Source organism: Trichomycterus rosablanca, chromosome 9 (assembly GCF_030014385.1).
Source record: "Trichomycterus rosablanca isolate fTriRos1 chromosome 9, fTriRos1.hap1, whole genome shotgun sequence".
In the NCBI taxonomy this organism is placed as follows: Eukaryota; Metazoa; Chordata; class Actinopteri; order Siluriformes; family Trichomycteridae; genus Trichomycterus; species Trichomycterus rosablanca.
The window spans coordinates 38,588,135-38,614,707 of record NC_085996.1 but is presented as its reverse complement, the minus strand read 5'-3'; the positions used below and the strand labels follow the sequence as shown (position 1 = coordinate 38,614,707).

At 43.7% G+C, this 26,573-nt stretch overlaps 1 protein-coding gene across 5 annotated transcripts in view; it reads left to right on the top strand.

Annotated features, from left to right (window-relative positions):
* Positions 1-26,573, top strand: part of syne1a (spectrin repeat containing, nuclear envelope 1a) — a 252,167-nt gene that overhangs the window by 184,619 nt on the left and 40,975 nt on the right. For all 5 annotated transcript variants that reach the window (XM_063002393.1, XM_063002390.1, XM_063002389.1 and 2 more), the window contains 25 exons: positions 832-972; positions 2,363-2,476; positions 3,254-3,415; positions 5,111-5,311; positions 6,635-6,808; positions 6,898-7,089; positions 9,545-9,676; positions 9,761-9,861; positions 11,397-11,538; positions 11,671-11,796; positions 13,350-13,511; positions 13,597-13,824; positions 15,406-15,507; positions 16,079-16,198; positions 16,280-16,480; positions 18,338-18,511; positions 18,615-18,746; positions 19,787-19,983; positions 20,063-20,195; positions 22,145-22,327; positions 22,420-22,569; positions 23,516-23,692; positions 24,608-24,763; positions 24,852-25,007; positions 25,525-25,695. In XM_063002393.1, coding sequence (XP_062858463.1) covers positions 832-972; positions 2,363-2,476; positions 3,254-3,415; positions 5,111-5,311; positions 6,635-6,808; positions 6,898-7,089; positions 9,545-9,676; positions 9,761-9,861; positions 11,397-11,538; positions 11,671-11,796; positions 13,350-13,511; positions 13,597-13,824; positions 15,406-15,507; positions 16,079-16,198; positions 16,280-16,480; positions 18,338-18,511; positions 18,615-18,746; positions 19,787-19,983; positions 20,063-20,195; positions 22,145-22,327; positions 22,420-22,569; positions 23,516-23,692; positions 24,608-24,763; positions 24,852-25,007; positions 25,525-25,695 — 3,927 coding nt within the window. The remainder of the gene's footprint in view (positions 1-831; positions 973-2,362; positions 2,477-3,253; positions 3,416-5,110; positions 5,312-6,634; positions 6,809-6,897; positions 7,090-9,544; positions 9,677-9,760; positions 9,862-11,396; positions 11,539-11,670; positions 11,797-13,349; positions 13,512-13,596; positions 13,825-15,405; positions 15,508-16,078; positions 16,199-16,279; positions 16,481-18,337; positions 18,512-18,614; positions 18,747-19,786; positions 19,984-20,062; positions 20,196-22,144; positions 22,328-22,419; positions 22,570-23,515; positions 23,693-24,607; positions 24,764-24,851; positions 25,008-25,524; positions 25,696-26,573) is intronic.

Below are 26,573 nucleotides of genomic sequence, written 5' to 3'. Positions count from 1 at the left end.
AAAATTATCACAGAAAAAATAATAACAAGAAATAAACTAATTTAAAAGATCCATAAAAATGAAACAAACTTGTACACGTGCGCCCCCTTGTGGAGGCTTTACGTTACATCTTGTAAACCACACTGGGACCAGATCGCCACCATTTATATTAATGAAATATATTTTGTTTTGTGTAAAATGCTTGACGATGCTCGATCTAAGCAGCTGACCGATGCGTCTAGTTTTCCATTTCATCTGTCCAAAATGTTAATAAGAAACGGCCGTTGAACCAGGAAACAGTCCGGCGGTCAAGGACTTGCCGGACACATGATTGGTAGTGCAGCTTCTACTGTGCAGCCTTGATTGCACAAACATCAGCTTGATAAAGTTTGCTACAGAGATTTAATCCTTCTTTTTATTTAAAATCATTATATAATTTATTTCCTCTGTAGCACTACAGCTCTGCTGGCACTGAGTGTGCAGATGTAAATATTGCGGTGACTGTTGCATGAGTATCATGGTTTGTATTCCTGTAGACGGGGTGACTCGAGTCTGGCTGAGCTCGTACCCTGGTTAACTGCATGCTTTCAGAATGATTTGGTGCCCAAAAAGAGCTTAGTCATGTCCTCCCTGCTTTAAACGAATCCATCTGCTTCTGCACTGACAAACCACGCTGCCTCCTTCTTCTTCTCATCTACAAATAAAGATCTAAAATTCATCCTAATATAATCAAACCCAACTGATCCTTCCATGTTTATCTCTGTTTGTGTCTCCTGACGCTGATGCTTCTTTTTTCGGGGTTCTTTCTCTGCACCTCCTGCCTGACCCTGGTTTCCTGTGCCGGGCGGGTAGATGACCGCAGGCCGCTGTCACACTCTCCTCTCCCCGGTAACGGAGGAGTCTGGCGAGGACGGCACCAACAGCGAGGTCTCCTCCCCTCCGGCTTGTAGATCCCCCTCGCCCGGGCCTAACGCTGACGCCTCGCTTAACCAGGTACATCCCGCTCTTCTGATCAAGCTCATTTATTTTAACGCCGTGCTGACTGAATCAAAGCGCTAGTCATCTGAAAAATCATCCGTGAATAGATTAGGTAAGACACAACTGCATAAAATACACCGATCAGCCATAACATTAAAACCACCTCCTTGTTTCTACACTCACTGTCCATTTTATCAGCTCCACTTACCATATAGAAGCACTTTGTAGTACTACAATTACTGACTGTAGGTCAGGACCACCACAGAGCAGGTATTATTTAGGTGGTGGATGATTCTCAGCACTGCAGTGACACTGACATGGTGGTGGTGTGTTAGTGTGTGTTGTGCTGGTATGAGTGGGTCAGACACAGCAGCGCTGCTGGAGTTTTTAAACACCGTGTCCACTCACTGTCCACTCTATTAGACGCTCCTACCTAGTTGGTCCACCTTGTAGATGTAAAGTCAGAGACGATCGCTCATCTATTGCTGCTGTTTGAGTCGGTCATCTTCTAGACCTTCATCAGTGCTCACAGGACGGGGCGCTGTTGGCTGGATATTTTTTGGTTGGTGGACTATTCTCAGTCCAGCAGTGACAGTGAGGTGTTTAAAAACTCCAGCAGCGCTGCTGTGTCTGATCCACTCATACCAGCCCACACTAACACACCTAAATAATACCTGCTCTGTGGTCATCCTGTGGTGGTCCTGACCATTGAAGAACAGGGTGAAAGGGGGTAACAAAGCATGCAGAGAAACAGATGGACTACAGTCAGTAATTGTAGAACTACAAAGTGCTTCTATGTGGTAAGTGGAGCTGATAAAATGGACAGTGAGTGTAGAAACAAGGAGGTGGTTTTAATGTTATGGCTGATCGGTGTGGATAACGGATGCTTTTTATCTGGCAGGGAAAGAATTCCCGACACTAGCGATCTCAGGAATATGATCTGTATGAAAATATGATGTGTACAGGAAGGATGAGGAAATGCCTCCCGAATGTTTTGCATGAGTTGCAGTTTGAAAAGCGCCAGTGGCTGCCGTCACTGTTGTCTTAAATAAAGCTTTTCCTTCCCCTTTCTCTTACTGATTGGTATTTTTCATGTAGTAGTGATGTATTTTCCTAAATTATAATAAAAAGATTATTGAAAATCCTGTAAATGTCCATCAGTCACCTGGTGGGTCATTCTCTCTCTCTTTTGATTGGATTTCCCTGCTTTTACTTTGATCATCAGATCTGAGATTCGAACTTGAGAACTCAAGATCTCAAAATAAACATACTTCAGAACTGAACTGTAAAGAAATGTAAAGCATCTGTGTAAACCTTTTATTAGTTGCTGAACATCGGACCTTAAGTTAGCGCAGCATATGAAATCTTATTTGAAAGCTAACCGATCCTTCTCCTGGGGTTTTAGGTTCCTGGAAGAGCCCCATTAAGCAGAGCACCGCTACAGGAACTCTATGACCAATCGATTGAGTCAGCCAACCTGGACGATTTACAGCGCTCATGGGAAACATTGAAAAATGTGGTAAATAATTTGCATCCCACTCTTACCAGCTTACATTACACCCTATCTCTATGTATCCCAGTATTACCAGTCTACATTACACCCTATCCCTATGTATCCCAGTATTACCAGTCTACATTACACCCTATCCCTATGTATCCCAGTATTACCAGTCTACATTACACCCTATCCCTATGTATCCCAGTATTACCAGTCTACATTACACCCTATCCCTATGTATCCCACTATTACCAGTCTACATTACACCCTATCTCTATGTATCCCAGTATTACCAGTCTACATTACATCCTATCTCTATGTATCCCAGCATTACCAGTCTACATTACATCCTATCTCTATGTATCCCAGCATTACCAGTCTGCATTACATCCTATCCCTATGTATCCCAGCATTACCAGTCTACATTACATCCTATCTCTATGTATCCCACTATTACCAGTCTGCATTACATCCTATCCCAGTATTACCAGTCTACATTACACCCTATCTCTATGTATCCCACTATTACCAGTCTACATGACATCCTATCCCTATGTATCCCACTATTACCAGTCTACATTACATCCTATCCCTATGTATCCCACTATTACCAGTCTGCATTACATCCTATCCCTATGCATCCCACTATTACCAGTCTACATTACATCCCATCTCTCAAAATCCCAGTATTACCAGTCTACATTAAACCCTATCTCTATGTACCCCACTATTACCAGTCTGCATTACACTCTATCCCACTCTTACCAGCTTGTTTTCATCTTTTGTGTACTGGTGTAGATCAGTGAGAAGCAGAAGAGTCTGTACGAGGCTCTGGAGAGACAGCAGCACTACCAGGAGTCATTACAGTCCGTCTCCACCAAGATGGAGTCCATCGAGAGCGCCCTCAGCGAAGGACTGGAGCCTGGCAAGAGTCCCGAAAGTCAGATGGCTGCTCACCAGGTAACGGAAACCGTGAGGGTAACTGGTCAGGGCACCACACACATTCATCCTTAATATTAATCAGAGTGGGTGGTGAGCTTGTGCCAGGCCTTTACGGGAGTTTCCTTTGCACAATAACCACAGTGTGTTGCCGTAAGACAGATTCTGTCCTGTTTCCATGCCAGGCAGGAAAACACCCACGCACCAGTACAGTGCCAGCCATTGGGCACCATACATTTACTCATTTACTTACTCACTCATTCACTCCCATCTAGTGGCAATTTAGAGTGGACAATTCACCTACAAGCTGGGAGAAACGCCTGGAGGAAACCCACATCCTACCCGGATTATTTAGTCCAAAAGTATTCGGACACCTGACCATGAGCTTGTTGGATGTCCCATTTCAAAACAAATGGCATTTATATAGATCAGGGGTGGGCAACGATAGACTCGAGTTTAACAAAGGTCGGTAGTGTTTGAAGTGCGCAAACTAGTGGAATCAACTGAAATGCAGGGTACTGTAGGGCTGTGCGATATGACTAAAAAACTCATATCTCGATATGCTTTAGAGAAGTGGCGATATACGATACGATACAATGTAGACTTAATGTGTGACAGTAAAGTGATTTGATTTGATTTTGATTTGATGTACTGTACAATGGCAGGCCACTACCCGTATTATAGTTTATAAACAATTACAATATTTGATGATGCTTTGCTATCATTGCAAAATGAAAAACGCACGATAAACAGCAGTACCGTTACCCAGATCAACCACACAGCAGCATAAAATCATAACCACTGCTTACCTGATCCGTGTGTTGTTCCATCAAGGATATAATCCACTTTTTTTCTTCTTGGCGACCATCTTGTATGTTTCCAGAATATTTCCAGAATATATCAAATCCAAACCCAATTGTTTTTATCCACGTAACTAATGAAAACCATTTTAGATCATTTATTCTGTCGGCTTTCGCGGTAAAAAGCTGAAACTGGTAATTTTTTTCACTAAACTGTCACTTATACAACAGCCAATGAAGAGATAGATTGAAATTCCGCCCAAAACCCGAATTCGGAAGCTCTGATTGGTTTATACAGCTGTTTATCAAAGCCTGGACCACGACTGAATCTCTTTAACAAACGAACTAGAAATAAAGTGAGCAAAACGAATGAATCTTTACTATAGATAAGAGCACAGCTCCCTGATTCCATTCCAATGAATCATTCATTTGAAAAGAGTCATCTCTGACTCGTTGACTCAGGGATTCAGTTTGCAAGCCCTACTCGAAAGGACAATCTTGTAAATGCTCAGCGGGCCGGATGAAACGGCCGTAAGGGGCCGGATGTGGCCCGCGGGCCGTAGTTTGCCCACCACTGATAAAGAGCGACCTCTATATGACAACAGCCACTCTGAGAAGGCTACTCACAAGACTTTGTATTATGTCTGTAGGAATTTGTGCCCATTTAGTCAAAAAAGACATTTGTCTTTCCCAGAGCTGTTCAGTGGGGGTGAGGTCAGGACTCTGTGCTGGACACTGGAGTTCCTTTAAATCAAACTTGCTTTGTGCACAGGGGAACAGGAACGGGCCTTCCCTCAACTGTTTATCATACCTGTTAGCAATTGTTGTGTCCCAGTACTTTTGTCCATATCGTGTAAGTTCACACTTCAGTGCTTATGTCACTCGGCGTTATTTACTGGCTCTGCGCTGCGTCCAGGCTCTGATGGACGAGATCCTGATGCTGCAGGACGAGATCAGCGCTCTGCAGGCGTGTTTCTCCGAGGAGCTGCGGCGGGACGAGGAGAGTCCCGAACAGGACGCGGGCGATCAGCTGGCGCTGCACTCCACCCTCACCGTCCTGGGCGAACGCATGGCCACCATACACATGAAGGCGTCTGGCAAGCGCCAGCTCCTGGAGGTGAGTCATGTGACCTTCATCTAAGAGCTCAGATTTTTATAGGCGTCTTTCTACAGACGCTCCTGTTTACAGTCATTACAAACAACTCGTTCCAAATAGACCAACTGAGACACCCATACACATTCCAAACTCACCTTGTTTAATGCGAACGGGAGCATTTTAAAAGCCACAGACCTCTCCTACCAAACACCAGGAGAAAATAGAGCTGCTTATGCCATTTCTGCATATTGGCACTGATACTGGCACGCGAGAGCAATGTCTGTATCTGGGCATTTAAAATGTTTTAAAATAAATGCATCCACCTTTTTTATGCCCCTTTTTCTCCCAGTTTAGAATAGCCAATCCACTGCTGGGGGCCCCGATGGTGTCCAAGGAGGGTGTATATTCACCTGACACACTCTTTCCGATAGTAGAATTAGAATAGAAGTAGAATTGCACGTGAGGTCGACTTCACGTACGGAGAGCCACGCCCTGATCTCTGCGCTCCTCCACTTTCTGTACAGGTGCACTGGGCAACCATGGTCCTTACACAGCGTTGATAACCCCACTCCAAGTCCGCTCTTGTCCACCCAGCAGACTAGAGGCCAATTTTGTCTGCTACAGGCACCTGCTAGAGGGGCACCCAGCCGACCGTTTAGAGGCCTTGCTCAAGGGCCCAACATGGCTGCATGGCAGAATTCACCCCATTTCATGCGAATGGAATCATTTTAAAAGCCACAAACCTCTCCTACTGCACTTACAAGGAGTAAATAGCTTTGCTTGTGGTTTCAGACTGAGCGGTAATCAGAAGGCTGTCAGAACCAACGCCACCATTGCCAAGATGCCATTGTTGGGCCCCTGAGCCTTGAGCAAGGCCCTTAATCCCCAATTAATCGTATTAATTTTTATATTATACTTATTATTTACATTTACATTTTCTGCATTTGGCGTACGCTTTTATCCAAAGCAGTTGAGGGTTAAGGGCCTTGCTCAATGGCCCAACAGTGTAGTCTGTAGCCTAGTGGTTAAAGTACTGGTCTAGTAATCTGAGGGTCGCTGGTTCAAGCCCCATCATTGCCAGGTTGTATACTGTAACTATAATGTAAGTCGCTTTGGATAAAGCCGTCTGCTAGATGCCAAAAATGTAAATGTGAAATGTAAACAGTGATAATCTGGCCGTGGAGGGGCTTGAACAAGTGACCTTTTCGATTACTGGTCCAGTACCCTAACTGCTAGGCTAAAACTGCCCACAAAAAATTCTATTTTATCATTATTATGTATTTTAAATGTATTTAGGACACTGTAGGTTACTACAGTCATTGCTGACTTGTTGTATCTCCACAGGAGCGACTGAACGAGCAGCTGGAGGAGCAGAGGCAGGAACAGGCCCTGCAGAGGTACCACACTGAAGCTGAGGAGCTCGACCACTGGCTGCTGAGCACACGCGCCACCCTAAATTCTGCCCTCCGACCACATCAGGAGGACATGGACATGGAGGACCAGCTGACGGACTGCCAGGTCAGTACCATGACGCGCATTTTCTTGTTGACACTTGGACGTCCGTGAGTCTGATGTACGCACGTTCTGCCCGCTCTGTGCCCGTACAGAACATGCTGCTGGAGATCGAGCAGAAGGTGGTGTGTCTGTCCGAGCTGTCGGTGCACAGCGAGAGTCTGCTGATGGAGGGGAAGGCGGGAACGCGAGGGGACGCCGAGCAGCTCACGCACAAACTGCACGTCCTCAAAGCCAGTCTGCTGGAGCTGCAGCGCATCCTGCAGGACAAGCACACGCACATACAGGTGAGCGTCTCACACACGTCATCAATCTGGGTCTGCTGATACGAGTCCTGGCACTGATACTGGCATGTAAATGTCTGTATCTGCAAAAGAGAGCATGGGCATTACTTTTAAGATGTTTTTAAATAAATGAATCCACCTTTTTTATACATTTACACCCTTTTTCTCCCAGTTTAGTGTAGCCAAACCGCTGCTGGGGACCCCAGTGGCGTTCACCTGACACTCCATCCGATATATGCGTGGTCCACCAATCACTTCTTATTCTCCCATACTTCAGTGGAATTGCACGTAAGATCTGCTCCGTGTGCGGAGAGCCACGCCCGATCCCTGCACTCCTTAACTTTCTGTACAGGCGCCTTTGGCAACCGAAGTCCGCTTAGTCCGCTCTTGTCCACCCAGCAGTCTGCTATAGGCACCCAGCCGACCGTTTAGAGCAGTGGTCCCCAGCCACCGGGCCGTGGACCGGTACCGGTCCATGGGTCATTTATTACCGTGCCGCACAGAAAAAAATAAATAATTAGAGATTGCTACAAGAGCAATTACATTTTCAATACTCTTCAGGTGTTATTGTCTCCAATCACCACTAGGTGGGAGCAGCGTCTAGTTGCAGCAAAAAAAACCTCAGGACTCACACTGATTTTCCATTCTATAGTTATTCTATTTTAAATCCCCCACCATCGCCGGTCCGTGAAATTATATCTTATATGAAATCTGTCCGTGGTGCAATAAGGTTGGGGACTGCTGGTTTAGAGGCCTTGGTCAAGGGCCCAACAGTGGCTGCATGGCAGGACTGTGATTCGAACCCACTAGGCTAGCAGTGTATCATATATACTGTATATTCTAAACAAGCCAAAAACACAACATCAGAACAATGCAAGCATATTATAGTCTTAAACAAAACAGTGCCCTGAAACACCTCGCCTGTCAATCACGAGCCCTCCAGGGACACTTTGGCACTATTTACAATTTCACAAACATTGTGGACTCTCTGGTTAAATGGGGTTTGTCCACACTGAATAAACACTTTAACCACTGGAATCAAAATCCACTCCCCCTACCACCATTAACCATTAATCTTTAACATATTTTACACTGGGGCACCAGCACTCAACCAGTTCACTCTTTCGTATTACGGGAAGAGTTATAAACTCTAATATAAGCCACACGTTGTTTTAATGTGTTTAAATCTTCTGTATGAACTGCTGGATAATGTTTTTGTACACTTTTAGAGGGCAAACAAACTGCGCTGACACTGAAAGTATTTCTTTTTTTCCAGCTGTGTTGCGTCACACTGAAACCCTCTTTGTCTTCACTGAAGCTTTGTGAGGGAGAAGATAATAGAGCAGTGTGTGTGTGTGTGTGTGTGTGACAACTGTAAATGCTGTCAATGTTAAACTGACTTGGGATGCATGTTTCTTTATTGATTGGTGTGTACACACACACTGCATGGACAGAAGCATTTAGCAGGCGCTTTTATCCAAAGCAACTTACAGTGCTGTGATAGTGTTTTTGTCTAGGAAATTTAGGTGGGGCTCGAACCAGCAACCTTTCGATTACCAGTCCAGTACCTTAACCGCAAAGCTACAACTGTCGTACATCCAACATCAGAGGACCTCACGTTACACCTACAGGAGATTTAATGACATCCTAATCTAAATCCATGTGCATTCATGTGGTGTTGGTCCTCACTTTGCAGCTATAACAGCTTCCACTCTTCTGGAAAGGCTTTTGGAATGTATCTGCAGGAATTTTTGCACATTTATCCAAAAGAGCATTTGTGAGGTCAGACACTGATGTTGAATTATAAGGTAGAGCAGCTGTAGCCAAGTGGTTAAGGTACTGGTCCAGTAATCCAAAGGTTGCCGGTTCAAGCCCCACCACTTCCAAGTTGTCACCGTTGGGCCCTTGAGCGAGGCCCTCGATTGCTTAGATTGTATTCTGTCACAATTAAGTCTGCTTAATGCCGAAAATGTAAATTAATTGGGAGGCCCAAAGTCGTTTGATGGGGTTGAAGTCAGGGCTCTGTGTGAGGGCCAGGCAAGTTTATGCTTTGTACACTGAGGGAACAGTCATGCTGGAACAGAAAGGAGCCTTCCCCAAACTGTTTCCACAAAGTTAGAAGCATAAAATACCTTGGTATGCTGGAGCATCATGATTTCCCTTCACTAGAACTAAGTGGCCCAGCCCAACCTCATAGCATCATGCCTCCTCCACCAAACTTCACAGCTGGCACAATGCAGTCAGGCAGGTAACGTTCTCCTGGTATTCGCCACACCCAGAATCGTCCATCAGACTGCCAGATCGTGATTTATCACTCTGTATAACATGTTTCCTTTGCTCCAGAGTCCAGTGTTGATGTGATTTACACCACTCTATACAGCATATTGTGCTTGGTGATGTAAGGTTTTCATGTTTAGTGTAATTGAACATGTTCCTGACTGCTGAATCGTGTGTTTAGGGTACACTGCTGGAGCAGGAGGAAAGTGAGCCCGACTCGACGCTGTCTCAGAGCCCGAGCATGTTGGACTGGCTGAGTCAGGCTCGATCCACACGCACCCAGCAGCACCAGGACACGGTGCAGAGACAGCGGGTACGATCCACTACCATACTAAACGCTAAAGCACAGGCTTATCTGTCCTGTTATATTGTTTTATTTATTTTTTGCCTGGTTAAGGAATTAGAGGCGCAGCTCGAGGAACAGAGGAAGTTAATGCAGTCGGTCGCCTGCAGAGGGGAGGAGCTACTTTCACAGCAGACCACGCCCAACGGAGAGAGGTGCGTCTACCTAGCTAACATATTTCATTATATTTGTCTTCAGTTTCACAAAACTAACATTATTTCCCTGTTTTAGAGGATGCGATGTAGTACTGGGTGATGCTGACGTCATAATACGATTATAAGAGCATTATGGGAATTATGGGATGGGATTTGGGGTCATTTGGTGGTCAATTAATGAATTAGATAGATTTATATACTAACTGATTTCACCGTAAAGCTTTATTAACACAGATGTTCAGGCAGTGATAATCTAGTGATTAATGTACCGACAAGTGATCAGAGGGTCGCCGGTTCAACCCCCATCACCAGCAAGTTATAGCCTTATACAGTGGCCCTTAATTCTCAGTTGCTTAGATTATATTCAGTGGACACTAGAGTGTCCACTCCAGGATTTTCCTGGTCTTTTTTTTTTTTTTTAACCAAGCACGACTTGACTCCAGGGTTTGAATCTCCAGAGGTGCTATCAGCTGGTCGGGTGTCTAAATACAGACATGACTGGCTGTGTTTGAGGGGGGAAGGCCAAGGCTGCACGATGGATAGTCGTCTTGTCCGGGGTGTGCTACTGGAGTGTTTCCAGGACAGGCAGACCTACCTGGACCCTGACCAGGGTAAAGTGGTGGTTTAAACTGAAAATGATTAAATGAATTACATAATATATTTGATATACATCGACCAGGTATAACATTCTGACCACTGACAGGTGAAGTGAATAACACTGATTATCTCTTCATCACGGCACCTCTTAGTGTGTGTGTGTGGGGGGGGGGGGGTATATTAGGCAGCAAGTGAACATTTTATCCTCAAAGTTGATGTTAGAAGCAGGAAAAATGGGCGAGCGTGAGGATCTGAGCGAGTTTGACGAGGGCCAGATTGTGATGGCTAGACGTCTGGGTCAGAGCGTCTCCAAAACTGCAGCTCTTGTGGGGTGTGTCCCGGTCTGCAGTGGTCAGTATCTATCAAAAGCGGTCCAAGGAAGGAACAGTGGTAAACCGGCGTCAGGGTCATGGGCGGCCAAGACTCATTGATGCCCGTGTGGTCCGATCCAACAGACGAGCTACTGTAGCTCAGACTGCTGAAGAAGTTCATGCTGGTCCTGATAGAAAGGTGTCAGAATACACAGAGCATCACAGTTACAGGGCTGTTTTGGCAGCAAAAGGGGGACCAACACAATATTAGGAAGGTGGTCATAATGTTATGCCTGATCGGTGTCTCATCCACCCTCTAGTGCGATAGTTTAGGGCTCTAAATCGCATCATGGACCTTGAAACTGTGTAATACTTGAAGATTCGTGTTTAGCAGAAACGTTACTGCTTAATTTGCACTCTGAGGCGTCCTAGTGATCCTACGGCAAATCAGTTAGCAATGGCTTAGTCACAATGTCCAAGAGGTGGAAATGTAAAGCAGTATTTGAGACGGAGCATGAAGCTTTGCACCGTCGCTGGATGTTCTAGGTTTACGTTTAACTCTTAAGGTAGCTGTGCTGTGTATCGTAGCTTCATTTATATTGAATTTGTCTCTGTTATGTTTAACAGCGCTGTAGACCTGAAGGATTTGCTGGAGCAGAGCGAGAGCGCTCAGGATCTTATGACGGTGAGATGGGAGAACCTGAACAAAGACCTGAACACAAAGATGCAGCTGCTGCTTAACACCATGCAGGAGGATCAGCTCAGCTCGGTATAGTGTTTAAACCACTGCTTAACACTACTAATAATCATAAACATAAGAGAATAAACATTTATTTAGGCCTGTTGTACTTTTGTAAGCGCTGTGGTTGAGTATAACATTCGATTGCTGTCTTTGTTGTAGGTGTTTCAGCGGTCGCGAGTGTCGAGCCCCGGAAGCCTTTTCAGAGGGGACCAGCTCACTCCAGACGTGTCCTTCCCCAGTACTGTATTTGAGACTTTCAACCAAGGACTGGAAGGACTGGCAAAGGTTCTTAAACCAGCTACACTGCACCCAGTAGACAGACTCGGGACTGGGGAGACAAATTGTGCCCATTTTTATTAACTGATTACTAACTGCCATTGATTGATTGGCAGTTAAAATAGCACCAAACAGCACATAGCATCACCTTAAAATATAAAATGTGTCGTATATTAACACATTTTATGCTTTATTTATTACACTGATAGCGGCAGTAAGGATTCAAACCACTGTGAGAAGCAGAACCAGTTCAGAATCCAGATTGTACATTTTAAACAGTAGCCTGTTAATCATAAGTAATAAATATGCAGCTGCTAAATTAAAGCTTTTCCTGACACCAGTAGTGATGTTATTATAAGATAATGGACAGACAGGATGCAAAATATCCACATCATTTTTGCCCCACTCAGATCCACATGTGCAGGGTTTAACATGCAGACAGACCTCACAGCAACGCAAAACAGCTTCACCGCTTATGATTATGTTTAATAGTTCTGTTGTTGTGATTTATATAATATAAATGCATTTTTAAAATTCTGTTCAGATTAGAACCTCAGAGTTTGTTCCGATGTTGTAAACAGAGCTGGCTCATGCACACAGAGGGTGGGTTAGTCTGTGCCTGAAGTGAGGCAATTATTATTTACATGTTGGCGTGTGTATTAGCAAATCATAAAGTGTTAAATCCTGAATTATTGTTACTTAGACTGGCATTAACATTATTAAATTTGCTGAGAAACCAAGAACAGGGTAATGCAGTTTATATACAATCATTATGAATCACACTATGGGGGGAAGAAGGCGAGCCGACGGAGGCTGTGTGATGCTTTGGGCAATGTGCTGCTGGGAAACCTCGGGTCCTGTCATCCATGTGGATGTTACTTTGACACGTAGCACCTACATAAGCGTTGTTGCAGACCATGTTCACCCTTTCATGGAGACGCTTCCCTGATGGCTGTGGCCTCTTTCAGCAGGATGATGCTTCAGGAACGGTTTGAGGAGCACAACGACCAGTTTGAGGTGTTGACTTGACCTCCAAATTCCCCAGATCTCGAACCGATCGAGCATCTGTGGGACGTGCTGGACGAACAACTCCGATCCATGGAGGCTCCACCTCTCACCTTACAGGAGTTAAAGGATCTGCTGCTGACATCTTGGTGCCAGATACCACAGCACAACTTAGGGGGTCTAGTGGAGTCCATGCCTCGACGGGTCAGGGCTGTTTTGGCAGCAAAAGAGGGACCAACACAGTATTAGGAAGGCAGTCATAATGTTATGCCTGATTAGTGTATATATGTATCTGGTTAAGGGCCCGAATAGCTTGCAGGAAGAAGAAGCCTCTCCTCATTAGGCGTCAGCTTTTGGAGATGAATTTATATGCTGTTTATAACCAACAACATTAATCAACCAGTGACTTCTTTATTGGTTATTGATTAACCAGTTAATTAATAACATTTCTAATCTGGATCCACTATGAATTCATAACGTAAACAGACAGCAGGCAGAATTGTACCCAAAAATGAACGTCGTGAATCGTGCTGATATTATCTGTGTTCTGTTTCCAGACCGCAGGAGGTGCTGATGGTAAACAGGACCAGACTCAGGAGAGCGCTCTGTACGAGGCCGTGTGTGCTGCCTCCTCCTGGCTGGATGGTGCAGAGAACAGCTTACTCTTGGGTCCTGTGCTACTGTCCGAGGACTCGGAGGTTCAGCTCTGTCATCTAGAGGTACAGTTCGAGCAGAATCACATCTGTACATGAACGAATACGATGTAGGGTTGGCCAATCCTCACGAAATCCCACTCTGCTGCAGGGTTTGAATAAGGAAGTGAAGAACGTCTTTAATGAGGTGTGTAAGTGTCGGGAGGTGCTGGCGGGAGGTGCTGAGAAGGTGAGGGACAGAGAAGGTCACGACTGGAATCAGTTTGTGATCGAGGAGGTGCTGGATGGACTGGAGGAGAGACTGAGACTGATGGATTCACTGATGGAGCAGAGATGTGACAGTATTAGGGACCGGGTGCAGGAGCATTCCACTTTTCAGGTGGGTGAATGTGCTGCTTTACGTGATTTATACACGATATGGACAAAAGTATTGGGACACACCTCTTAATTCTTGAATTTGGGTGTTCAACACAGCTATGAAGTGGCAGAGCGGGGTCGCTGAGTGCATAAACTGTGTGCCAAGAGCTTCATGGCGTGGGTTTCCATGGCCGAGCAGCTCCACACATCAGCCTGACATCACAATGCCAAAGCACGGTGCCAAGCATCAGATGGAGTGGTGTAAAGCAGGGCACTACTGGACTCTTGAGTAGTGGGAACGTGTCACTCTTGTCCGTCTGGCAGTCTGATGGATGAGTCTGGGTTTGGTGAATGCCAGTGAAACAGCTTTGGGATGAGCTAGAACATCAGTGTCTGACCTCCGAAATAGATGAATAGGCATAAATTCCCACAGACACACTCCAAAATCTTGTACAACTCTTTCTGAGAAAAGTGGAAGCTGTTATTGCTGCAAAGGGGGACCAACACTACATTAATGCCTGTGGTTTTAGAACCATTGTGTGTGTGTGTGTGTGTGTAGCCAAAAGTATTTGGACACCCAGCCACGAGCTTGCTGGACATTCCATTTTAAAAGCAAATAGTATTAACATAAAGTGACCTCTATGTGATCGTTTAGGCTATAACAACAGCCGCTCTTCTGAGAAGGCTTCTCACAAGACTTTGAAGTATGTCTGTGGGAATTTGTGCCTGTTCAGTCAAAAGAGCATTTGTATTAGTCAGGAAAGCCTCCGTTGACGTTCCAGTTCATTCCGAAGCCGAGGGCTGAGGTCAGTGCTCTGTGCAGGCCACTGGAGTTTCTTTAAACTGAGCTTTTCTTCATGTCTCTATTAGGGATGTAACGATACACTCTACCCACGATGCAATGCGATTCACGATACTGGGTTTACGATATGATTTTTTTCCCAACTTTCCTTTTATTATTTCTCTTGAAAAAATTACATAAAATCTTCTATTTATCTAAATAATGAATGTCCTTTTATTTCTAAGATAGGTGCAAACTATGCAAAACAGTGCTGCACATTTCCCTTTTGTGTAAAAAAAACTGAAATAAAATTTTAAATAAATCCCACATGAAATAAATAAATGAATAATAAATGAATAATACAAATAAAAAAGTATCCTCACATGAATAAATTTGGCTGGAAAATTCAGAACCTGGCAACCCTGCAGTGACGTCAACCAGGCGAGGTGAATAGCGCCAGCGCCCTCTGCTGTTTAAAATGAATATCGATTCATCATACATGAATTACCGATTCGAATCGTTACACATGTAAATCGATTTTTAACTGTCTTGTGGTGCATCGTTACATCCCATGTCTTAATAGAGCTTTGCTTTGTGCACAAGGTTACAGTCTTGCTTAAACAGGAAAGGGCCTTCCCTAAACTGGTGCTGCAAAGTTGGGAGCATATGCTTTCCTTTCATACAATCGATTTATTACAGCCATTACAGCCTCTGTTAAGGTTTGTTGTGGCTGAAACACCGGAATTAAAAAGTTAGAAGGGGTGTCCTGATACTTTTGTCCACATAGTGTTTAATTATATATGTTTTTATTTATTTATTAAGACGGAGTTGAGGCTGTTATTTTCTACTATGAGTGACGCGAAGCACCAGCTGCTGAAGAAGCTGTCTGGATCTGTGGACCGACCGGCCTCGAAACAAATGGAGGTCAGATTCACGACTACACCAGATTCATTTTTAATAAACTAAACTAATAATAAACATTTCAACTAGAAGTTTTAAATATTTATAGTCTAGGATTTGCTTCTACCACACTGAACATGTTAACCATGCTGTGTCCTGTCATAAAACTGCATCCTTCCTCTGCCATCTAGACAAAATCTAGACAAAATTGGCCTCCGAGTCTGCTGGGTGGGAAAAGACCAGACCAAGTGAGTGGGGTCCTACAACGCTGTGTAAGGACCCTGGTTAGCAGCTCAAGGTGCATGTACAGAATGGGATGAGCCTCATGTGTGAATCCACCGAAAAAGAAGGGGTCGAGGGACTGCACACGTGTCGGAGGGGGTGTGAAGCAGGCAAATATACAGTGGAAGACTAATTGGCTATGCTAAATCAGTAGAAAATGCATAAATAAATAGAAAAAATATGCTAAAGCGTGTCCTCTTGTGTGTAGCTATTTATAGACCATCTTTTGGTGATTTATTGTGATTTCTGTGGGTGAAAAGTACTACTGGATGTATAAAAGTTAAAGGTTCCGCGCTGTATGTGTTCGGAACAGACCCTGGCGGAGGCCGAGGACGGTCTGAGGGAGTTTGAGCAGAAAGTCTCTGAGATGAGGACTAAAGGAGAAACTCTGCAGCCAGACTCAGTGACCACACCAGAGCTGCTCAAACTACAGGTAAATCTCACACTAATCACCCCCCCATACCCGTGTTTAGGTCCAGTTTGGTCATCCCTGTCGTCACGTGTGTGTCTGTAGGACGTATATGAGGAGCTGGTCGAGATCGTTGGCTCGAGGCGGAGTGGGCTGAATCAGACGCTGGTTTTGAAGACGCAGTACGAGAAGGCTTTACATGACCTACAGGAACTGGTAGACACGGCCCAGGATAAGATGGCTGCAGATCAGAAGATGACTGTAGGGTCGGTCCTCGAGGTTCAGATCCTCCTGGACAAGCACAAGGTAAGAATGAACTTATACAGTGTGTTACACTGTATGAGGGTACGTATGGGCATCATTACGTTATAGTTAGGGCACTACTAAATTTGCGGGAAAATGTGCTTGTTCATAGTTCAGTGACCTTTATTACGTCTTAAAACTTAAGATTTAAAATAATATTGGGCTTTGTAGAGCAAACAGTATGTTTACATTTAATAGTTACGTAATAGTATAACATTTTATAACTTAAAAATCTTGGAGGTTGCGGCACTGCCAAAAACTGACAAAGGAGCTTGATATAGCAGAGATGAAGATTAAGTCAAGTGAAGTCAAATTTATTTATATAGCGCTTTTCACAATAGACAGTGTCTCAAAGCAACTTTACAGAATCCAGGACCAACAGACCAAAAAAACCCCTGTTGAGCAAGCCGAGGGCAACAGTGGCAAGGAAAAACTCCCTTAAAATTACAGGAAGAAACTTTGAGAGGAACCAGACTCAGCAGGGACCTCCATTCTCCCTGGGTAGCCTGGAGGATACTTTAATTAAATAGGATTTACACAAATCATACAAACACAAAATTAAATGAAACAAAGTTATAACTAGCAAAAAAATAATGTGAGATCTTCATCGTTCAGTCCAGTCTGTGATAAAGTCCGTTGTAAGTTCTGGACATTTTTGGTGCAACACGGCAGGGACTCATCACATCTAGTAGGAGCAGCATTGTTGGCACTGCAGTCTCGACTTGCAGTCTTTAACCTCGAGAAGGTGAACAGGTTTCCGTCACAACCACATTCTGGGTAAGATACTGAGGTTCTCATTGGGAATGACGAGGATGGACAGGATCAAGAACGAGTTAATGAGAGGAACAGCGCATGTAGGATGGTTTAGAGAAAGAGAGGAGAGATTTAAGGTTTAGGCATAGGGGCAGAGGGGTGATATCGACATGTATTGACATGTGCTGGGGATGGAGGTCGACGGAAGCCATGTAGCTGGTTATAAAGGGTGTGACAGAGGAGGAAGTTCAGGACAGGGCAAGATGGAGTCGAATGATCCGCTGTAGTGACCCTAGAGGGAGCAGAAGGAAAGAGGAGAAGAGTAGTAGCAGTGAAACTTGTAGATAATAAATGACATTCTTATTCCATAGCATTAGGGCGCATTCACATGAGAAGCAGCTCACGATTTCACCTGATTGAACTTTGCGGTTTGCTGACCTTTTCAAAGCTCCTCCAATGAGACGTACTGTTTGATATGATGTGATAAAAGCGACTTATTGTAGTAAAACAGCGAGTGAGGAATGTGATTAGTGGAGGAACTTATGAGCAGTAATAATGAAGAGAAGTTTAGTGCTCCTGTCTCCTTCTTTTACTACATTAAACAGAAGCTGGAGCTGTAACACAAGTTTAAAAGTGAAACAGGGAGGAAAATCCAGATAAACACAGATACATGTGGAGCTGTAACCCTGGATCTGACGCTTATTCCACACTAATGAAGATTCAGCTCATATTCACACGCTGATGAGGTTTTTCCACTGTTGGGTCCTTGAGCAAGGCCCTTGACCCTCTCTGCTCCAGGGGCGCCGTACGATGGCTGACCCTGCACTATGACCCCAACTTCCAAACAAGCTGGGATGTGCGAAGAAAGAATTTCATTGTACTGTACACCTGTATATGTATATATGACAAATAAAGGATATCTTGTACCTTACTTTGCACTGTAAGAGCCCATGTCTGGCACAGATAGAGGATGAGTGAGGCCTGTTTAATATTTGACACCATTGATTCTCTGAAATAATCGAGAATTTTTTTATAGTACTTTCACTGAGCTGTGTTAACTGTTACTGATGTCTGATGTGTTCTTTTCTTTTGCTCGTTTTCCCACAGGAGTTTTTTCAGGGTCTGGAGTCACATGTGGTGCTGACCCAGGCTTTCTTCAAGCAGGTCAGTGTGGTGATGGTGCAGAGAGAAGCTCAGACTCTAGAACAGACTGTAGCTCAGGCTCAGACTGTCCTCAAACAAGCCCATAGGAGAGGAGTAGAACTGGAGGGCATCCTAGAGGTGCGTGTGTGTGTTGTGTTTTGACTGCGTTTTGACAATTTAATTTTTTAATAGTAGTTACAGCTGCTTACTGAAGGGTCTGTTATTGTTTTATGTGCTTTAGTCATGGAGCAGACTGGTAGGAGATTATCAGGCCCTGTATAACCAGTTAGAGATGGTGGAGAGCAGCATTCCCACTGTGGGACTGGTGGAGGAGACCGAGGAACGACTGACTGAAAGAATCACACTTTACCAGGTACCAGATATTTAAATTTCAGTCACGTTTTATGACGTAATAAGTGGAAACACCAGCACCTTTAGACAGGCTAATTATTATTATGTCTGGTAGCTGAGCTGAGATTTGAACTCACAAGCTTAAGATGTCAGCTCTGGTGTGCTTGCACCCGAGCACCCAGCTTAATATTTTTTACATATACACTGATCAGTCATAACATTAAAACCACCTCTTTGTTTCTACACTCACTGTCCATGTTATCAGCTCCACTTACCATATAGAAGCACTTTGTAGTTCTACAATTACTGACTGTAGTCCATCTGTTTCTCTGCATGCTTTGTTAGCTCCTTTCATGCTGTTCTTCAATGGTCAGGACCACCACAGGACCACCACAGAGCAGGTATTATTTAGGTGGGGGATGATTCTCAGCACTGCAGTGACACTGACATGGTGGTGGTGTGTTAGTGTGTGTTGTGCTGGTATGAGTGGAGTTTTTAAATACCGTGTCCACTCACTGTCCACTCTATTAGACGCTCCTACCTAGTTGGTCCACCTTGTAGATGTAAAGTCAGAGACGATCGCTCATCTATTGCTGCTGTTTGAGTCGGTCGTCTTCTAGATCTACATCAGTGGTCACAGGACGCTGCCCACGGGGTGCTGTTGGCTGGATGTTTTTGGTTGGTGGACTATTCTCAGTCCAGCAGTGACAGTGAGGTGTTTAAAAAGTCCATCATACCAGCACAACACACACTAACACACCACCACCATGTCAGTGTCACTGCAGTGCTGAGAATGATCCACCACCTAAATAATACCTGCTCTGTGGTGGTCCTGACCATTGAAGAACAGCATGAAAGGGGGTAACAAAGCATGTAGAGAAACAGATGGACTACAGTCAGTAATTGTAGAACTACAAAGTGCTTCTATATGGTAAGTGGAGCTGATAAAATGGACAGTGAGTGTAGAAACAAGGAGGTGGTTTTAATGTTATGGCTGATCGGTGTATATTATATAATACATCATGGTCGTTCCTCTGTTATTGGTTTGTTCCCCCTCATCAGGTTCTGAAGAGCACCCTGGTGGAAGGGCAGCCACAGCTCTATCAGGTGCTGGAGGACGGGAAGAGATTATTACTGAGCGTTTGCTGCTCGGAGTTGGAGGCTCAGCTCACTCAGCTCGGAGATCACTGGCTCAGCAGCACCACCAAAATCAGCAGGGAGCTGCAGCGCCTCGACTCCACCCTCAAACACTCCACCAGGTCCGTCTCCGTGCATGTGTGTGTGTCTTCAATTCTATTTCATGTACAGTTGTAGACGTTTACTGACCCGTTTGTTCAGGTACCAGAGGGACTCTGCGGAGTTGGGTCAGTGGCTCTCTTCAGCTCTGGACCGACTGGAGTTCTGGAGCACTCAGTCAGTCACCGTTCCTCAGGAGCTGGAGACTGTGAGAGATCATCTCCACGCTTTCCTGGTGAGAACATACTCAACCACATTTAAACTATCTGTCTGTCTATCTGTGTATCTATCTGTCTGTCTATTTATATATCTTTCTATCTATAAGTCTGACTGTCTATCTATCATCTATCTATCTATATCTATCTATCTGTCTATCTGTCTGTCTATCTGTCTGTCTATCTATCTTTCTATCTGTCTGTCTGTCTATCTGTGTATCTATCTGTCTGTCTATTTATATATCTTTCTATCTATAAGTCTTGACTGTCTATCTATCATCTATCTATCTATATCTATCTATCTTTCTATCTGTCTGTCTGTCTATCTATCTTTCTATCTGTCTGTCTGTCTATTTATTTATCTATCTATGTATCTATCTATAAGTCTGTTTTTCTGTCTGTCTTTCTATGCGTCTTTCTGTCTGTCTGTGTCTGTCTGTCTGTCTATCTATCTATTTAACTGTCTATCTGTCTGCCTGCCTGTCTATCTGTGTATCTGTCTCTTTGTCTATCTGTCTGTCTATCTGTGTATCTATCTGTCTGTCTATTTATATATCTTTCTATCTATAAGTCTTGACTGTCTATCTATCATCTATCTATCTATATCTATCTATCTTTCTATCTGTCTGTCTGTCTATCTATCTTTCTATCTGTCTGTCTGTCTATTTATTTATCTATCTATGTATCTATCTATAAGTCTGTTTTTCTGTCTGTCTTTCTATGCGTCTTTCTGTCTGTCTGTGTCTGTCTGTCTGTCTATCTATCTATTTAACTGTCTATCTGTCTGCCTGCCTGTCTATCTGTGTATCTGTCTCTTTGTCTATCTGTCTGTCTGTGTATCTATCTGTCTGTCTTTCCGTGTATGTCTGTATTTATCTGTCTGTCTGTCTGTCTATTTATCTATCATCTATCTGTCTGTCCTATCTGTCTTTCTATCTGTCTGTCTGTCTGTCTGTCTATTTATCTATCCATCTGTCTATCTATCTGTCTGTCTTATCTATCTGTCTGCCTGCCTGTCTATCTGTGTATCTGTCTGTTTGTCTATCTGTCTGTCTATCTATCTATCTGTGTATCTATCTGTCTGTCTTTCCGTGTATGTCTGTCTATTTATCTGTCTGTCTGTCTGTCTATTTATCTATCATCTATCTGTCTGTCCTATCTGTCTTTCTATCTGTCTGTCTGTCTGTCTGTCTATTTATCTATCCATCTGTCTATCTATCTGTCTGTCTTATCTATCTGTCTATCTATCTGTCTGTCTTATCTACCTGTCTATCTATCTGTCTGTCTTATCTATCTGTCTGTCTTATCTATCTGTCTATCTATCTGTCTGTCTTATCTATCTGTCTATCTATCTGTCTGTCTTATCTACCTGTCTATCTATCTGTCTGTCTTATCTATCTGTCTGTCTTATCTATCTGTCTATCTATCTGTCTGTCTTATCTACCTGTCTATCTTTTATGTAAACCAAGTGCCATAAAACACATTGTTCTGAACAATTACATTAGCTTCTGACTATAAAGCAATATTATAAAAACTGCAGCATTTATACAAAGAAGCATTTGTTTAGATCTGTTAAGGACCGAACAGACTTTGTACAGCTTAATAATTTATGGTTTTTATTTTTGTAAATGCTAAATGGTGAGGGTCGTGGTGGGTCTGGTTCCACTCTGAACATGATAGATCACTGCGCCACCAGAGCATTTAAAAAAATTAATGAAATGAACAAAAAGCGGCGGGTCCAATTCCACCAGGAAACTCTGGGTGCATGGCAGGAATACCCTGGACATGATAGGACCCTGCTCCCTATAGTTTGTCTATGTACAATGTATTACTTACTTTATAAACTCAGCAAACTTTAAAGGTAGGACCTTAGTTATAAGGTGCAACTGTAAATAAGGTCCTCACAGATCTGTGTGTGATGATAACGGTCATACGCTTCCCTCCACTCATCCACCATATTCATCTGCAGGAATTTTCCAAAGAGGTGGACGCCAGATCCTCTCTGCGCTCGTCCGTTCTGAGCCGGGGGAACCAGCTGCTGAGGCTGAAGAAGGTGGACACGGCGGCGCTCCGGACTCAGCTGGCCCAAGTGGAGACGCAGTGGGCTGATCTGCTCACCCATATCCCTGTGGTCCAGGAGAAGCTTCATCAGGTGAGTGAGTGAATGAGGAACTCGTATGTTGTGTAACACTGGGTACAATATAGTGCAAAAATGGGTAAAGTTCTTCATTTTGGACCCGACAGCTGCAGATGGAGAAGCTGCCGTCTCGACATGCCATCACAGAACTGATGAGCTGGATTTCTCTGATGGAGAACGTGATACAGGAGGACCAGAACAAGATCGGGGAAGCAGTGGGATCAGAAGTGGTGCAGAGCTACATTCAAAAATACAAGGTAAATTTAAGGTTGCAGTTGTAGGCGGTTGTAGCCTAGCAGGTAAGGTACTGGAATAGTAATCGAAGGGTCGCTGGTTCAAGCCCCACCACTGCCAGGTTGCCACTGTTGGGCCCTTGAGCAAGGATCTTAATCCTCAATTGCTTAGACTGTATACCGTCACAGTACTGTAAGTTGCTTTGGATAAAAGCGTCTGGTAAATGCTAAAGATTTAATTGTAATATAAATCATGAAGCGAAAAAACTTGACGTATATTATCAGATACAAGAGGTTTTTTATGATATGGTAGGAAACTGTCACCAGTTTTTATACAGTACTGTGCAAGTCTTGGGCCACCATAGTTTTAATGACCATCCACATTTATTTTTTATAAGATATAAACCAGAAATACAGGAAATATGTACACAAAATATAAAAACGCACAATTTTTAGAACAAAAAACGGCTTCTACTGGCAAACATCGATATTTAGTCTGACCTCCTTTGGCACTAAGAACACTTTCTGAGAGACTGTAATCAAGTTCCAGAGTTCTTTTTTAGAATTAGGCTGTCTCTTACTTCTTTTCTAAGAACATTTATTGAAAATGAGTCCTGAAAATAAGAATCCTGTTAAACCAGTAGGGTTCTTTCTGTGTGGAGGTTGCATGTTCTCCCCGTGGTCTCCTGCGTGGGTTTCCTGCGGGTGCTCCGGTTTCCTCCCACAGTCCAAAGACATGCAAGTGAGGTGAATTGGAGATACTAAATTGTCCATGACTGTGTTGACCGTTCCTGTCATGAATGTAACCACAGTGTAAAACGTGACGTTAAAGTCCTAATAAACAAACGAACATCTTTAGTTTATCTTTCTTAATATTTTTTTCCTGATATCACAGAGTCAGTGCTGAGCTCAGCTTCTGACTACATAAAGACTGACAGCATGTAAGAAGCACCATGTTTGTTTTTTTCAGGGATTTCAGATCGACCTGTCCTGTAAGCAGCTGACGGTGGATTTCGTCAACCAGTCCGTTCTTCAGATCAGCAGTCAGGACGTGGAGGGAAAGCGCGGTGACAAGACCGACTTCGCCGAGCGGCTGGGAGTGATGAACCGGCGATGGCAGATACTGCAGGGTCTCATCACTGAGAAGGTTAGAGCCTGGTTGTTGTGAATAAAGTCTTTAATAAACATCATAAAGGTGCTTTTACTTTTATTTTCCACAGGTAATTGTGAGATGGTTTCAATTATTAAACGTGCTGTTAGGTTGACCAGACAGGAGAGGTCGCTGTTGTACTGGCAAGAACGTGAAACTTCAAAGCAGTGGTTGACTTGCAGTGGACACATCTTGTAGTACTTCATACATCAAGTCATTTACCAAACATTTATTGCTTAATTTTCATAAATTATTTAGTTCTATTTATGCATTTTCCCCTTTTTTCCTGAGTTGCTTTTACCGCCTCATATCAAACAGTTCGTCTCATTGGAGGAGCTTTGAAAAGGTCAGCAAACTGGGTGAAGCACAAAGATCGCAAGCACAATGTGGCAAAAGTGCAGCACCGTCACACTCCATAGGAAACAACGGCACAGCCAATGCCAAAACAAAACATGGCGCTTCTCATGTGAATGCACCCTTCAATGAAATTTAATACAAATTATGACATTTCCTTTTATTATTTCTCTTAAAAAATTAAAAAAAAATTTTTATTTATCTAAATAATAAATGTCCTTTTATTTCTGAGGTAGGTACAAACTATGCCAAACAATGCTGCACGTTTCTGAAATGAAATTTTAAAATAAATCTCACGTTAAATAGATAAATAAACGATACAAATAAAGAAAGTATCCTCACATAAATACATTTGGCTGGAAAATTCCGAACCTGGCAACCCTGTAGTGACGTCAACCAGGCGAGGTGAATAGCGCCAGCGCCCTCTGCTGTTTAAAGTGTATATCGATTCATCATACATGAATTACCGGTTCGAATCGTAGCACTTGTGCACCGATTTTAAACTGTCTTGTGGTGCATCGTAACATCCCTAGTTCTGAACCTCGCTCAATGCTTCAGATTCGGGTTTTGGAGGGTCTGCTTGAAAGCTGGTTGGAGTATGAAAACGGGGTTCAGAACCTAAGAACCTGGATCGGTACTCAGGAAGAAAAACTGAAGAAGAAACCCATGATTGAGGACGTGGCATCGGTGCTGAATCTACTGAAAGACTGCCAGGTCTGTGCTGCTATTTTTAAATAAAGATTTAAGTTATTTGTTCAAATAAACGTTTAAAGCAAAGTGAGTTTGTTTTGTTCCATGTCAGGAGCTGGAAGAGCTGGTAAAGGAGAAGGAGAAGGAGCTGGAGAAGGTCGAGGAGAAGGGGTGTTTGCTTGTCCGGGGCAAGAAAGGAGAGGCTTCCTCAAGCGTCATGGAAGTTCTTAAGGGGTTAAATCAGTCCTGGGCAAACTTGGACCAAATGGTGGGTTTGGAATGTAGTGGATCCCTTTTATTTGTTTTTACTCAACACTGTATTTTAATGCATGTTTTTCTCCCAATTTAGTCATATCCAATTACCCCATCGAATTTCACCTCTGCTGCTGCTGACCTACATTTACGTTTTTGGCATTTAGCGGGCCCAACAGCCGGGCTTGAACCAGCAACCTTCCGATCACTAGCACTTTACCTTAACCGCTTGGCTACCACTGGCTCCACTGACCTCCACTCTTGATTGAGGAGAGCCGTGAATAACACACGCCCCCTCCAGCATGTGTACTAGCCAACCGCGTCGGGTTTATATGGAGATCCGTATCGTGCACGGAGAGTCACACACAGTTCCCCATTATCTCAGTACAGATGTTATTGATCAGCCAGCAGAGGTGGTGGGGTTTGAACCAGCAGCCTTCTGATTACTAGTCCAGTACCTTACCTGCTAGGGTACGAGTGCCCTTGTTTAGCACCTGAGCACTAATAATGATGTTTTTATTGCATTTGTGCAGATTGGGCAGGTGAAGGTGAGTCTGCGTGCTGTGCTGGAGCAGTGGAGCTTGTACAAGCGAGCGTACGAGGAGATCCACGGCTATCTGATGGAGGGTCGCTATTCCATCTCTCGACTCCGACTCCTCACCGGATCTCCCGAGGCGGTCCTCAACCAGGTGGAAAACCTGGAGGTAACGACGCTTAACTGACTCGGAAAACAACATTGTGCTCGTCATTGTTTGTGTTTGTTTGACCAAATAAACGTTTGTCTTATAAATTAAGGGTCTGTGTGAAAACCTAGTGAGCTGCCTTGCTGCCTAATTCCTATCTGATCAGCTGCCTCGGTAGAGAGGATTCTAATAAGACCTGAACTCATAGGGCAGATTATTTAGACGCTCTACTTACAGTACATCACCGCAGTTTTAGCTTACTAAGCTAACACAGTTAGCCTCAAATAAACGACACTCGTATAATTACACCTTTATACAAATTAAACATCAATGAGAATTTATTTACATTTACATTTTCAGCATTTAGCAGACGTTCTTATCCAGAGCGACTTACAGAAGTGCTTCTATAGTGAACATTTCATTCCTTAAGTTTAGATAGACAACAGTCGAAGAACACAACTCTGCTAAAACCTGTTAGAACCAAAGTGCCTTTTTATTTTTATTTTATTTTTTTAATGGAAAAGATTGGAATAAAATGTTAGTAAATAAGTACAAATCAGCCTAAGTGTTTAGTAAAAAGGTGGGTTTTTAATCGTTTTTTAAAGACAGCAAGAGACTCAGCTGTTCGGACAGACAGAGGAAGTTCGTTCCACCATTTGGGCGCTAGAACAGAGAACAGCCTTGATGCTTGTCTTCCTTTAGTCCTGGATGGAGGCTCAAGTCGAGCGAGACTAGAGGCTCGGAGGTTGCGTGGTACAGAGCGGGGTTTGATTAGACCACGAAGGTAGCTTGGGGCTGGTCCATTTTTGGCTTTGTAGGCGAGCATCAGTGTTTTAAACTGAATGCGTGCAACTACAGGAAGCCAGTGAAGAGAACGCAGCAGTGGGGTGATGGTGAGG